The sequence below is a fragment of the Hypanus sabinus genome, chromosome 9 (genome assembly GCF_030144855.1).
Source record: "Hypanus sabinus isolate sHypSab1 chromosome 9, sHypSab1.hap1, whole genome shotgun sequence".
Taxonomy (NCBI): Eukaryota; Metazoa; Chordata; class Chondrichthyes; order Myliobatiformes; family Dasyatidae; genus Hypanus; species Hypanus sabinus.
Genome location: NC_082714.1, coordinates 43050307 through 43066240, shown reverse-complemented (window position 1 = coordinate 43066240; position 15934 = coordinate 43050307). Strand labels below are relative to the sequence as shown.

The 15934-nt window shown below is 39.7% G+C and overlaps 2 protein-coding genes across 4 annotated transcripts in view; one reads left to right on the top strand and one right to left on the bottom strand.

Moving 5' to 3' along the window:
- The window catches only part of tbl3 (transducin beta like 3), a 74670-nt gene extending 74178 nt beyond the window's left edge, over positions 1–492 (bottom strand). The window contains exon 1 of the mRNA XM_059979567.1: positions 354–492. Within this exon, the coding sequence (XP_059835550.1) occupies positions 354–385 (32 nt within the window). The 5' untranslated portion in view covers positions 386–492. The remainder of the gene's footprint in view (positions 1–353) is intronic.
- A 47-nt stretch (positions 493–539) lies between these two features.
- rnf151 (ring finger protein 151) lies at positions 540–15934 on the top strand. Of its 3 annotated transcripts, XM_059979564.1 has the most exons (7): positions 540–641; positions 4483–4722; positions 6060–6205; positions 7264–7360; positions 10318–10708; positions 14936–15179; positions 15633–15934. In XM_059979564.1, the coding sequence occupies exons 2-7, from the start codon at positions 4690–4692 to the stop codon at positions 15790–15792; spliced, it is 1071 nt and encodes a 356-aa protein (XP_059835547.1). In that variant the 5' UTR covers positions 540–641; positions 4483–4689; the 3' UTR covers positions 15793–15934. The 3 variants fall into 3 exon arrangements, with proteins under 3 accessions (XP_059835547.1, XP_059835549.1, XP_059835548.1); XM_059979565.1 differs by lacking the exon at positions 540–641 and having other exon boundaries at positions 1705–4722; positions 7288–7360; positions 15633–15931; XM_059979566.1 differs by lacking the exons at positions 540–641; positions 15633–15934 and having other exon boundaries at positions 1702–4722; positions 13100–15082.

Genomic DNA, 15934 nt, shown 5'->3' with positions numbered 1-15934 from the left:
CGTTTCACGTTAATACTCTTCATGTAAACACATGAAGATATACATGAAGGGCCTGGAACAGAAACGAATCCCTTCATAGATGCTCAATTGCTGATTGACCAGGCTGAGCTCCTTCCAGCACTATTTGTCGTTTTCAAAGACATCTGAAACCATGAATATCCAATATAATGAATGCTTATTTATGAGATCCTGAATTCAGTGACCTTAAAGCGAAAGATTACAGCAACAGGGTAGCAGGGGAGCAGCGTTCATGACCGGATGAAGAAAAGCTGATGGCAAACCCACTTAAAGCATGCAGCGGCACTCATCTCTTAACAGGGGAAGCGGGAGGAGGGTTGGCTGGCGGCACTCACTTTGCCTTGAACTGCACTCCACCGGCAGCCATCGTTTCGGCCCCTTCACTTCACGCTCACACCACATCAGCAAAAGAACAAGGCGATCTCCACCAGGCTGCTGCTTTGCAGCACGTTGCCAGCAAACAGAGACTTCCGGTGCGTTCTGATGACATCACGAACAGCGTCCACATTATTTCGGTCCCTCGTTCCCATAGCAACAGGGCGGTAAAGCGTTCGTCCGTCCGCTCGTTGTCAGCGTCCAATTCCAGTTCAAACTGTTCCCGTCGGGGGGTTTGTTTTGGCCAGGTGAGTTTAGTTTTAACAAACATGAGAAGATCTGCAGATGCTGGAAATTCACGCCACACATACGAAATGCTGGAGGAACTCAGCAGGTCAGGCCGCCTCTTTGGAAAATAGTTAACAGTCGACGTTTCGGGCCAAAACTCGTATCAACACGTTTGCTAATAATATTGCACTCGATCGCCGCATTGCCATTGTCTCAGCCCCATGAAGCAAGCTGGTCATTCAGCATTTGTGGGGGCAAATAGACAAGTGGACGTTTCGTGTCTAGAATCTTCATATGAACATCCCTCTGAACATGGCAGCACAAGTAGGAACAAGGGAAATATTATCTCATTTGAGCCTGCGCCACGATTCAAAGTAATAGTACATACATACATGTCACCATATGAAAAACATAATAGAATCAATGAAAAACTGCACCAAGAAGACAGACAAACAACCGATGGGCAAAGGACAACAAACTGTGCAAATACAAAGGAAAACATAATAAATAAATCATCAAAAATGAGATGGGAACAAGTGGAGTTGAACGAAGCTATCCCCTCTGGTTCAAGAGCCTGGTGGTTGAGGACCGTAGCTGTTCCTGAACCTGGTGGTGTGGGTCCTGAGGCTCCTGTACCTCCTTCCTGATAGTAGCAGCAGGGAGAGAGCATAGGCAGGGGGGTGGGGGTCCTTGATTGAAGCTGCTTTCCTGAGACAGCACTCTATAGATGTGTTCAATTGGTGGGGAGGGCTTTACCCATGCTGAACTGGGTCGTGGACAAGAATATCTGCAGACGCTGCATATGCAAGCAATATACACAGAATGCTGGAAGAACTCAGCAGGCCAGGCAGCATCTATAGAAAAGAGTAAACAACCAATGTTTCGGGCTGAGACCCTTCATCAGGATTGGGGAGGGGTGAAGTAAGGAGCTGAGAAGTTGATTGGTGAAAGAGATAAAGGTCTGGAGGAAAGGGAATCTGGTAGAAGGTGGGAGACCATGGAAGAAAGGGAAGGGGGAGGAGCTCCAGAGGGAGGTGATGGGCAGGTAAGGAGATAAGGTGAGAGGGGGAAACAGGAATGGGAACGGGGAAGGGGGCAATTACCAGAAGTTTGAGAAATCAATGTTTATGCCATCAGGTTGGATGCTACCCAGACAGAATTTAAGGTGTTGCTCCTCCAACCTGAGTGTGGCCTCATTGCAGCAGCAGAGGAGGCCATGGACTGACATGTCAGAATGGGAGTGGAAGTGGAATTGAAATGGGTGGCCTGCTATTTCTGCTCCTAATCTACATTGAGTCTCACTGATATAAAGGAGGCCACGCTGGGAGCACCAGATACAGTAGGTAACCCCAACAGACTCACAAGTGTTGCCTCACCAGGAGGGAATGTTTGGGGCCCTGAATGGCAATGAGGGAGGAGGCCGGAATGGCACTCGTTCTGCTTGCAAGGGTAAGTAGCTGAAGGGAGCTCAGTGGTGAGGGATAAATGGACAAAGCAGCTGCATCGGAAGCAATCACTGCAGAAAGTGGGAGGTTGCACACATCTATAGAAGTTTGTCAAAAGTTTTAGATGTCATCCCAAATCTTCACAAACATCTAAGGAAGTAGAGGCACTGCTATGCTTTCTTCATAATTGCACTTATGCGCTGAGCCCAGAATAGATCTTCTAAAATAATAACACTGAGGAATTTAAACATTACTGACCCTCTCCACCTCTGATCCCTTGATGAGGAGTGGCTTACGAACCTCTGGTTTCCTACTCCTGAAGTCAATAATCAGCTCCATGGTCTTGCTGACATTGTGTTTGTTTATCGTGGCACCACTCAGCCAGATTTTCAATCTCCGGCTTATATTCTGATTCAGCTTTAGATTGGCCTATAACACTGATGTCATGAGCAAACTTAAATATGGCATTGGACCTGTGTTTAGCCTCACAGTTATAGGTAATACAAGTAGAGCAGGGGGCTAAGCACTCAGCCTTGTGGCACTCCAGTGCTGATGGAGATTGTGGAGGAGGAGATATTGTTGTCAGTCTGAACCAGTAGGATCTGCAAGTGAGGAAACTGAGGATCTAATTGCACAAGGAGGTATTGAGGCCAAAGTCATGAAGCTTATAGATTAGTTTTGAGGAGATTATAGTATTGAATGCTTGATTTGTAGTCCATACAGAGCATCCTGACGTATGCACCTTTGCTGTCCAGGTGTTCCAGAGTTGAGTAAAGAGCCAACAAAATTGCATCTGTTGTGAACCTGTTGTGCTGGTAGACAAATTGGAGTGGTTCCAAGTCACTTCTCAGGCAGCAGTTGATGTGTTTCATCACCAACCTCTCAAAGCATTTCATCACTGTGGATGTAAGCGGTAACTGGACAACAGTCATTGAGACCTGTGCATCATGCCTCTAGACTATCCAATTCTGTCAACATATTGGAACAATGTTAATTTGCTGAAAAAAGCAATTTGTTAAGATGAAAATAGTTGCTGTTGTTGAGTGCCGTCGAGTTATCATTGACTCATGGCGATGTTATGGATAGTGTATTTGTCCATAGTTTTTTTGTGACAAGATACAGAGGTAGGTTGCCAGCCTTTCTTCTGTGCAGATACTGTTGCTGCCCAGGTTGGGACACAGCCGGACTTGAACTCTGGGCCATCCAGCTCGAACCAGTGATGAGGTCACTACACCACCGGCTAGCCCATACAATAGTAACTATTATTTATTTAGAGATACAGCCTTTGACCCTTTGTGCCACTCTGCCCTATACTCACTAATGTAACCCTAGCCTAATCATGGAATAATTTAAAATAACCTACGGTCTTTAGATTACAGGGGGGCTCTGAAGCACCCCACACACACGGTAAGGAACTTGCTCACAAAGGATGTTGAAACTGAAGTCTGTTGCCCCGAGCTGTAATAGCATCACACTAACTGCTATAGGCCTCCCTGGATTACAACAGGGCTCCAATCCCAAAAACTGTCTGTAACCAAAACAGTTTGTAAGCTCTCTGAAAATATACTTGCACAAAAATAAGGGCCAACCAGAGCATTTAACTCAGTCACTCAAATGTCTCTGCAAAATGCAGTGATGTTGCCTCCAACCTAATTCCCACACAGCACACGATGTCTGAGGCCCAGGAGCAACTGGCAAATCCATCCTATACTCAAATGCTTGTTCATATGTACAGGTTGTCCTTAAATCAGGCATTCATAATCTAGGGAGGACCCGTATATAAGTAATACGAATTTTAAAAAAAAAGAATTGCAAGTGAATAAAAGATTGTCATAAACTGCTTTACAAATAAGTGAAATACAGCATTTTCTGAGCTGCAGTCACTGTTGCAGTCTAAAAAATGACTTCCTATTTTTCCCTAAAGAAAACAAACAAATTGCAACAAAATAAGTAGCAAAATCATTTTGCATCTTAAGTGTTGGTTAAGGCGTAAAAGTTGTCCAGGTTATGGTAGAACTCCCTCCTTCCTCTCCCCATTGACGTTGTCCAGCCTAAAGCAATGGAAGATTGCAAAACATAAAATAATATTTATAACTCATGACCCTTAAAAGTAAAAAAAAATATAGGTACGTGATATTATAGATTGACCATGATGCACTTCATATCAGAACTGGCTCGATTGGAGTTGTATTATCTAGTCTATGTACCAAAGAACGAAAACTCATTTAACCACAACACCTTTCTAAACATAGATATGCTTTGCCTTTTATTGCAGTCAGCGTCCAGCGCAGTCGGTTCTAGTTCAGTGTGTTCACGGCTGGCCCGTGCGATTCAGCTCTTTTCGATTACAATTCCATTCACTCGTTACAATTTCTCTGCACTCCACGGGCTTCTACATTGTTGTTTTGTTTTGCAGTACAAGCCCCCATTCTCAGCTCAGCAACCTGTGTTCAAGTGCCTACAGATAGAAGTATCCTGCGTGTTACGCCGGATTTTGTTAAAGAAACGCGCCTTGTAACAGATTAATCAAGAGTCCCCACATATGATTGGAGGCTGAGTCGTAAGAACTTGATCAGGGAAAAACAGAATTTACTTTTTATCCAGTTATTGACGTTTCACTGGAATGGAATCGGCTGAGGAACAGGAGTCGGAACAGGTAAGGGGTAGTGGTGTACTATGACTGTAAAGAAATTATGTACTATAGCGTATAGTGTACAGGTACTAAGTTCATCTTAAAATAGAATGTACTCGTAAATTGACCGGTCGAATCGAGCTAACTTTTTTTTAAATGTCTAAGGTGTTTCGTTAAACGGTCTCCAGCATTCTGTGCATGTTTCTCTACTAAATGACTACAGTATTGCCATTTAATGCGATTTTTTTCGTGGTCAAGTATTACTTTTCAGCGTTTCAGTGTACTGACCGTGACATAAATGAGATGGTCCTCAGTCTCTATCGGGCGTCCTCCATCATCAGAGGCAAAGACTTCCCTCATAGGAACAGATTGTATTGTACCGTCATGATGGCTGTTAGTCCGTCAAGTACTTTATCTTGTTCATTCTTCCTTCTCTCCCAGTCGCCCACTTTTTGCTCTACCCTATATTGCTTTAACTTCTTTCACATGTTTATCCCTCCGTCTGTTGGCTTCGCAAAAGTCCAGAGACTTTCTCTCAGGGTGAAAATGACTAATGGGGGGGGGGGGGGGGCGGAGTGATATAATTTTAAGGTGATAGGAAAGTATGGTGGGGGGGTATCAGGTAAGTTTTGTACATATGTGCGTGGGATACGTGTGCAGGGGTGGTGGTAGAGGGAGACACATTAGGGACAGTTAAGAGGTTGTAAATAGGTAAATGGATGAACGAAAAATGGAGACTGTGGGAGGGAAGGGTAAATTGATCCTGGAGTAGGGTGAAAGTTCGGTTTAACACCTTGGGATGAAGGGTCTGTACTGTGTGGTACTGTTTGTTTATTCATTGAGTTACCACGCGGAATAGGCGTCGCCCAGCAATCACCCCCCCCCCCCCACCGCCGTGATTTTACAGACCTTTGGTTGTGTATATTTTTGATGTTTGCCGCAAATGCTTAATTTTGCACGACCAGATTTGTTCTGTGACTAATCCACTCGCAAAATTGCTGTGTAACACTACTTGGTAGATTTAGCTTGTCTCCGGTGTCTGTGATACTTCGACCAATTCTATCTGATTATTTTTTGTATTTCAGTTTCCCAGAATTGATGTAAGCATTTTTATCTTTTCATTCTTCTGTAACCATTCTTTTTTAAAGCCTGAAACAGAAAGGCTAACGTGTTTAGCATCTGTAGAGTAGAAACCAGACTAACATTGCAGTACAAAGCTTCATCTTCTAGTTGAAATAAGAAGCCATTGATTGAAAATCTGAAGTCTGTTTCTTTTGTACTGTCTGACCTGTTAACATTCAACAGTATTTTTGTTTGTTTCAAACTTCCAATTCTGTCGTTTCTATTTTGGTTTTAAATAGGATTTTGGATATGATATCGAGCTATTTGTAAATGCCCCAGATCCTGAATTCATCTGTACTATCTGCCACGGCGTGCTCAAAGGTCCCGTAGAGCTCTCCTGCCAACATGTCTTTTGCAAAGGCTGCATTTCAAGCTGGCTTGTGAGGTAAAAGCTACTTGATCATTTTAAAATTATCTTGAATATTATTTATAAATGGTTTTAAACCTATGGGGAAATACAAAACCTGGGTATGTCTAGACTTTTTTTGAAGACTTATTTTAAAGAAAGGATGTATGTCAATTTTTGGGAAAACGTTTTCCCTTTTTAGTGGCATATTTCATATTTAACAGTAAAGAGTCTGCCAATATTATAAGAATGTATTTAGTTCCTTGGTTCCTGTATGTATTCTAACTCTTGCATGGTATTTGTGATAAAGATGGGTACAATTATAATGTTTAAATGGTTAGGAAAACTTGAAGAATATTAGCTAGAAACAGTGCAGTGAGACTAACTCAGGAAGATATCTTATTGGCATTAATTGGTTGGGCTGAATGATCTGTTTCCATGCTGTATAACTCTAATACAGAAAAATATTATACCTACAAGCTGTACTACAAGAGTACCAAATGTATAAACCAAAGATTTTCACTCTGCTGCTGTAAAACTTGCTATTTGCTCCTACCAGGCTCTGATTTAATCTCCCACTTGAAAACAGGCACTCAGCTGATTCAAACCAGTGTCACTTTTTTCAGTATTAAAATTATTACTCTGGGCCATCAGAAGAGTTCTAAGCCTAGTTAAACCATGTAACCATGTTTCTTTTACTCACTCTCTTGCTCTCTGTCCCTCTCTCTATTGCTCTTTTGTGCAGGTTCAAGGGCAGGTTAAGTTTTGCAATCTCCAGATGTTTTTGTCCTCAGCGGGACATGCATGAGGAGATCAACAGTGATGCATCGGAATCCCTGTAATAAAACTGATGGCAGTAGTTGGCTGAGTAGGAGTCCTGAGATCGCCACTCTCGTGTGAGACCTACAATCTTATTGCCACCCTTTTAGATAAATATAAGCCAGTTTTTCTAGTCAGAACTGCTATTATGTAGAAGGTACAAGCAACTGCTCTGTATTTAAAAAGGTAATGAATGGGTCATATTGCGCATTCTGAATGCAATACATTTGGCAATAAATCACAAACATCCTTGTGCTTAATGTAATATTGTCTTCTAGGAAGCATGATTGTCCATATTGCAGGAAAAAGGTGAAAGGTGTGACTCGATCTGTGATACCTATGATTCACAACATGATTGGACGACTAATAATGAAGGTAAATTATGGGTATAATTGACTAAGGTATAACTGAAAACTTATCAGTTGAAATCCTCATCCTGAAGCTAGGGTAGTATACAGAGGGCTTCTGTAAACAGATATTGGATTCTGTGTATATTCCTGAAGCGTGCTGCTTGGGCTATTCCTGAAGTGTGCTAGTTGAGCTTGAAAGATACTGAAGTTAGAGGTGGGTGTGGGAAGGGTGAATGGAAACAAAAATTAGAAGGCCTCTAGATTTCCTCTTTCATTTTGGTATGTATAATAGAGATTTAGGAATAATCTTTAGACCAAGAGTAAGAACTCTTTAAGAATTCTTATCATTAAATATTCCAAAGCAAAGGATTCATTTGCTTGATAAACAATTTATTCACTCTGCCGCTGCTCCTTTTGAAAAGAACTTAAACATGAGATAATTTTGTTTCATCTGCGTCTTAAATGGGTAATGCCATTTTCTAAATTCTGTTCATGGAAAGCTTCATCTCTCATCCTGTCAAGATGCCTTGGGATTATTAGTTTTAATCAAATCTCCTGTTTTGAAGACCTAGTGGATACAAACCTAGCTTGTTCAAGTTTGCATTTTAAGACAACCTGCCCATTCTGCTAAATTTCTTCTGAAAATCTTTATGTCATGGTTCCTTCTGGCAATCCCCCACCTTGCTATTTACCTCAGGAATTGGGCCTCAATCCCCTTGTTTAGTTTCCAATCATTTCCAGGTTCCACTAACGACACACATCTGCTTTCCATCAGAAAATGCAGGATAAAGACCCTGTTATCACAACAAGGAACTGCCAGTTCATTGGTCAACTCTGGTATGAGGAACCTCATTTCACGGTTCTTAGGACTGCCAGTTCTAAGTCTAGCATCGCTCCTGGATACCGATTCCACGCTCACTACGTCAATAATGTCTCCCAACTCTGTCTCTGCCCTCATGTTCTGTACTTGGATTCATCCACCGCCACACTCCTGTAACACTTTAATTACAAGGATTAAATTCTTTTTCAAGGAGGCTGATACTCTTCTCTTGATGTGATCTTGCAAATGTCCTGTAGGTAACTAAAGCATAACCTCTATATGGTCTTGAATTCCAGACTTGTGAATGCTGTACTGGATTTCTTCACAACTCACAGTTCTACAGTATTTTGCCATTTAGGTTGCATATAGCTTTCATTTGCCAATATGGACAATTTCACATTTTTGCCCAAATACACTGTGGCCACTCTATTATGTATAGGAGTGGAACCTAGTGAGATCTTCTACCATAGCCCAGAGATGCTCTTTTACACACCACTGTTGTAATATGTGGTTATTTGAGTTGTTATTGAACCGGTCCGGCCATTCTCCTCTGACCTCTCTCATTAATGAGGCGTTTTCAACCACAGAACTGGATGTTTTGTTTTTTGCACCATTCTCCCATTCTCTGTGAACACTAGAGACTGTTGTGTGTGAAAACCTCAGTTTCTGAGATACCCTGCCTGGCACCAAGGATCATTCCACTGTCAAAGTCACTTAGTTCACCTTTCTTCTCCATTCTGATGTTTGGTTTAACAACAACCAAACTGCTTGACCACATCTGTGTGTTTTTATGCATTCAGTTGCAGCCACATGCTTGGCTGATTAGATTTTTGCATTAATGAGCATGTGTACCTAATAAAGTGGCCATTAAATGTATTTGCTTTATTTGCTAGATCATTATTCACTTAAACTGTCAATACTCCTTTCTGCAATGTTGTGTCCTTTCCAAAATTTGCTTTCCAATCTGCAGTTTGTCATTCACAAATTTAAAAATTGTGGTTTCAAGTCATTTTTATATAAACTGTAAGAAATTGAGGCCACAACCTTAGTTCCTGTGACAACCAACACAATACATTTTACCAAATGGAAGAACATGGAACATCACCGTCAGGAACAAGCTCTTTGAGCCATGATGTTGTGCCAAACTAATTAAATGTCTGCGTCTTTTCTGCCTACCCAAGTCCATATCTATTCACTATCTAAGAGCCTCAACATTTGTGTCCTTTATCACCACGGCTATGAATTCCAGGCACCCAGCACTGTGTGTGTTATTAAATTAAATAAAACATGCCTTGTATATCTCAGTTTGAAGTTTCCCTGATTTGACCCCCCCCCCTCCCCCGCCAATCTCCTTATTTTCCATTAGTCTTTTCTGTCTTGCTTTCACTTTCTGGAAACTACATTTACTTTTGAGATTTTTCTAAACTTATTGCCTGGCTTAGTTTCTACACTGCATTTTCTTTAGTCCACCTCTTACTTGTTAATCGTACGCTCTGTGATGACCCACCTCAGAATACATTTCCTGCTCTCTTCTGGTATCAATCACTCTTGTATTATTGGCCCAGACTACCACTTCCTGTTTGCTTCCACATTTGAATAATTTCACATTGTGCAGTGCTATAGTTGGTTGGCTCAACTACGCTATGGACCTTGTTCTTATCTGAACAAGCTGAAAGAACATTAAACCCATTAGATAAATATAATCCTTTAACAGTCTCATCTGCCATCATATTCGATTGACCACCAACCAAATCAGAAAATCCTATCGTTAACACCTGAGCACTAGATAAATTAACAATATTTCAGCTAGATCAATTTTTGTGCCTAGTATTTAGTCTGATGACTTGGTCTGGGATAGTATTGTGTTGCATAAAAGGAATGAGTAGGCACTTTAACTTTGATTTTCAAATATTTAAGGGATGAAAAATGTGTGTACTGTGTTGGGTATTATTGTTCAGAAGCTGGATATTTTCCTGCAAAATGTTAAGGTAGCATTGATTCAAATAATTTTGCTTAATTCTGTTCTAGACTTTGTCCTCATTTTTTAATTTCCTTTTTTCTGCATTGGCCTCCTAATAAAAGGATATCAGTGCTTTTGTTTCTGGGTGCTCAATTTAACAAAAATTGCTCACTGCTATTTTGTTATTTGTATGTTTACATAGTGCGAAAACAAAATCTATGGTTGCCGGTATACTTTTCCACTCGAACAGTATGAAAAGCACAAAGCTGCTTGTGAATATAGAATAGTGAGCTGCAGGTATGAAGGGTGTGCCACTGAAATGTTTCATAAGAATATTGCTGCTCACGAACAAGTTTGCGAACATTGGAACCAGCCATGCAGGATGGGATGTGGAGTCCAACTTACCCGGAACCAGCTAGAGGAGCACAACTGTTACAGGGACACTAAAAGAAAATACAAGGGAAAGATTACAGTTCTTAAAAGGCGCTTGAGTTGCATGCACCATCGTTTAAAGTTAGTGGAAGAAATTCTGCAGAATTTGACTGCAGACAATCACTTACAGCTGTTGGAATCATGCGTTTGTGAAGATGCCGGTGAGTAATTGCAAATTATTGCAGAATAGATTGGATTCTGAGCATAGTTGTAAAAGAACAAAGAGAATTGAGTTTAAATTTTGTGAAAGGTACTGTTTAATATTTTAAACCATAGAAACTCAATGTTTTTCACATAATTTTGTGGCAATTTATTTGCATTGATTGAACTGGAAGATTGGAAATCCTAGCTTTTAATGAGAGAGGAATGTATAAGGGTCTTTTTAAAAATCTCATTTGCTTTCAAGTTCTTTCCCAATATGTAACATAAGACTTTTTTTTATGACAGCTGAAGAATGTATTAGATAGGTACTTTATTGATCCCAAGGGAAATTAGTGTCACAGTAGCATTACAAGTGCACAGATATACAAATATTAGAAAAGAAAGAATAAAAAAAAGTTACCTCAAACAGGAGGGGATCATCACTTCCCCATCTAAGTTGACTTTTTATAGAGCCTAATGGTCGAGGGTAAGAATGACCTCATGTATAGTGTTCTTTGGAGCAGCGCAGTTGTCCGAGTTGCCAAATGTGCTCTTTTGTTCAGCCAAGGTGGCATGCAAAGGATGAGAAACATTGTCTAGAATTGCTAGGATTTTTGTAGAGTCTTTTGTTCTTCCACAGCCTCCAGTGTGTCCAGTCTGACTCCGAAAACAGAGCCAGCCTTTCTAATCTGTTTATTGAGCCTGTTGGCATCACCCATATTGATGCCATTGCCCCAGCACACCACCACATAGAAGATCTTACTGGTGACACCAGACAGATAGGACATGTGAAGTTGAGGCCTGCATACTCCATAAGACCTCAGTCTCCTCAGGAAGGCGACTCTGGCCCTTGTAAAAAGCCTCTGCACTCAGGACTATCATTCAGGTGCACCCCCAGGTACTTGTAGATCCTCACCATCAATAGGGAGCAGTGCAGGCTTAGTCTTAAAGTCCATCACCATCTCCTTTGTCTTACTGATGTTGAGCTACAGATGATTTGGCTTGCACCATTTGTCGGAGTCCTCCACCAGGGCCTTGTATACATCCTCTTGTCTTCCCTTTATATACCCAACTATTCCTGAGTCATCAGAGAATTTCTGCAGATGACACAACTTAGTGTTGTATCTAAAAGTCTGAGGTTTACATGGTAAACAGCAAGAGAGCCAATATAGTTCCCTGTGGGGCACAGTGCTGCTTATAACCATGTCTGACACACAGCTCTGAAGCCGCACACCCTGTGGTCTGTCAGTCAGATAGTCCATTATCCAGGATACAATGGAAGTGCCAACCTACATTGAATGGAGCTTCTCCCCCAGCAATGAGGGCATATGAGAAATCAAAAAACATGATCCTCACAGTGGTGCCTCACCAGCATGAAGACAAGAATGATTGAATGGTTTGGGGGTAATAGCCCAGTAAAGAAGCTATACAAACTAATGAAGACAGTGAGTACAGAAACTACTGTTGTTACAGCATTATAATGTCTCAAATGCATTGTGATCACAAACACCACAACTAAAGATGGATCGCTAGTAGTGGCAACTAATCCAGTAAATCTCTCTCAAATCCTATGAAATTGCTGACTGAATTCAAACAGCACACCTGCTAGCCTATGGACTAGGACCAGGATTAATGAGCATTGTTGCTTTGTTTATCTTAAGTTCGACTGATTTGTCTTTGGGGGGGAATTGCATGTATCACTTTGACAGAAGTTCTTGACTCAGAATATGTATTGCATTAATTTTTGTTGACTGTTAACAAAAATGGCTTTGTAAAGTCAGATACATGGCAATCCACCTGGAAAGTAGCAAGGTGTGATTAAATTTGGCCTTGTCAATATTACCATCTTTAACTTTTTCATGCACTTTTGAATAGAAGATAGCATCCCAGAAAAGGATGTTCCTTGAAACACTGAGATGGAAGCAGACCAAAGATCAAAATTAGTAATGTGATTGAAGTTTGTTTTAATGCAAATTGTACCTGAATAAAGTACTAGAAGAGATCAACTTTAGTGAAGTTACTATTCACTCTAGAGAATGCACTGTCTTTGAGCACAGGTATGTTATGTTTTGTAACTCCAAAATATAAAACTAATTGAAAGAAAAACATGAGCTAGGGATAACTCGTCTACATTTAGTTTTTACTTTAGTGAGGTGCGCGTTATGTGGTGGTGTAATGACATGTGCTATTCACGTACTTCCACATGTAACCTGTGATGAATTATGCAAGACAACAAAATGGCTAACCAAATATATTTACAAAATTACTCAAATTTTATTTAAGTATTAAATACACAACAAAATGTCCTTAACTATGATCTCTAGGTTTCCCTATCAGATGTTGGAACATACTATAGGAATACTTCATAGTACTGACAAGCTCACCAGATTAATTTCTTCCAAATATATCAGGCAACCCCACAGAAGGCCAAGAAAAAGGTAACAGGAACATACTTAATGCTTTGGAATACTGTGAAAATGAAAGTCAGTATTCCAGGAGTTTTGTATCAGCTTTGGAAATGGCAAAAACACCACCAGTGGATGACGGTGAATTGGGAAGAAGAATTCATTGATTAATTGAATATAAATGTTTGGCAGTTCAGGCTATCATCTGGGATCAACAATTCAAACTGATGCCAAAACCCAAGAGCATAATACTACAGATGCTGGAAATACAACTGATCGTCTGAAGATGATCAAAGTTTTAGCTTGATAACTTCTCATCTTCTGCAATTTCAAAACGTCTAACGTTTCCGGTTCATATCAGGGAAGGTTAGAGAGAACAAAAGTTCTGTGAAGGAGTGAAGACCAGGACAGCGAATGAATGCCACAAGTAGCAGCTCTACTGGTTGAAAGGGTTTGATAAAGTAAGAAACACTACATGTGAAGATTTAAAAAGCAGATTAGTTACAAATAGATCAATTCAATCATTGTTTTTACTTTTAAATACATATGAAGCATTGGACAGATTGATTATCAGAATCAAAACAAATGGGATCTGGTAATAGGTCACCATTCCTCTTTTGAATATAATTTTTTTTAGGTTTAATGAACTTGAAGTAAAGGTTTTTCTGTCTGAAACTGAATTTCTCTATCAGCAGGCCTATCAGCCTTGAGATTTCAGATTGTTCTAATGTTTAAAAGTTCCTCTTGTGCAACAGAAAATCTACTAGGGAGCCTTCAAGTGGATAAGACGATTACTAAATTGTATAATACCACATCTGTATTCGAATGTAAATTGTGGGTCAGATGATACTTTCAAAACAACTGTGCCAAAGATATTTTCTTTTGAAGACATGCATATTCTTCTGATTGGATATGTAGTTACCCCATGTGTTCTGTTTTGTCCTAAATGTGAACATGAGTTTAATATTCACATCTGCTTCTATCAGTTTGATGACCAAGATGCAGTTTTGAATCCCAATTCAATTTAAAGAAGGGATGATAGTTCTTGATATATTTTGAATTTTATTACAGGATCATATGGGAGGCAGGTAAAAATTAGCAATAAATGCAAAGCTACAATTATAAACCATTGTACTACTTAAATACATTTTAAAGGATTCAGTTATCCATTAAAATTTTGTTAATTGAAGTCAATAATGAGAAATTATAAATTAGTCAAATACTTCCAAGGACAATTTGGTGTATTCTAAAATTAAACTGTTAAGAAAGCTGCTAAATGCAAATTAAAGCTTTCAATTTACCAAGAACAAAATCTGTTGCCAAGTGCAGGTAATAATTACTTTCTTTCAGTGAACTTACTTTATTGTAGTTCTGTACTGTAGAGTAGTAGTCCATCTAACTAACTTATCCATAACTTAAGAAAACCTGGGGAAGGGCTGGCATATTAACTGGGCTGATTGCAGTAATCGTTGCTGGTTGAATTAATGCAATCTGTTGCCCATTTTAACCATCATCTAATTGAAATATACCCGCGTTTTGTATTAAATGTTCAGTTTTTTAAATCTACTTGTACATTGCAATTGAATTAGAATTTTCTTAAGAACAACTTAGTCATGAGTACACACTACTTAACCTTAGGTACCTTTTCATTTGTTCAGACAAGCGTTTGAATTTTCACTTTTTTACATATTTAAATCTATTTGTCACAATTTTGACTAGCAAACAAGCATTTGTAATTCAGATAAAATATAAAAATTAATTTGCAGCTGCTTTAAGATTCAATGTGTCTAATTTTTCTGAAGATGTTGCGAAGAACTTCAAGCTGTTTAGTTTATTTTTCAGGTGAATCAGAAAATATTACTGATGGAGTGATGGATGAAGCACAACACACAAATGAGGACAGTATTTCCATCAGTTCCACTTCTAGCATTGAACAAGAATCCAGTCTATATGGAAACAACACTCATTTGTATTTTGAAACAGATGATGTAAATGAGAACACTGCTTCGCAGACTGCCAATACATCAATTAGTCAAAGTGCTGCTGTCAAGAAGAAGCATAGGCCATGGATATTGCATTCATTGAGGTAGTTTTTTTTTCCCCGCAATAGGTTCATTTGACTCCAAATAAGTGACCAATTCACAAAACCTTTGGCTTTAAAATTCCTGTAATAGAGATCATTCTACGGTTAAAGATTTGGCAAATGTTGCTCATTAAGTAACTATAGTTAAACTTTATAATGCCAGTCCTGGTGTGTTGCTCTTGTTAATTATAATTTCATGATTTTAATTTGATTTTGGTTTTATTTCAGTAGAATTGTTGGCATGTTTATAGTTCACTGTTAATTCAAATTGCTTTAAGGGCCATTATGATCTCTTTGCTCTCATTTGGGGTCCAGTTCTAGTATCATCAGCCACCATCAGTGTGAGGTTCATACTCTTGCTGGGCTAGTGAATTTGGGAAGTAATTTTAAAACAGGGTTTCTGTGCACAGTTATTGGTATCGTACTGAATACTGCTCCCACTTTGTATATTTGCAGGCTGGGAGTGAGTTTTTTTTACCGTGGTGAGGAAAGGAAGCTTCGAGTCACTTCATTTCTCCATCCAGTAACCTCTTGCTGTGCTAGAATTCTGAATGGTATTAGAATTAGTAGCATGGTGTCAGGCTTTGTCAATGACATCATAGCTGAGCAAGTGTAAATGGGACCTGCAGAACTGTGTAAAATTCTTAGCACATACAAGGCTAGTGTGCCTAAAATCTTTTGCACAGTACTGTAATTGTGTTGTACTGTACTGCTACCGCATAAAAAAACACATTTTGTGACATACGAGTTGTGCTGTC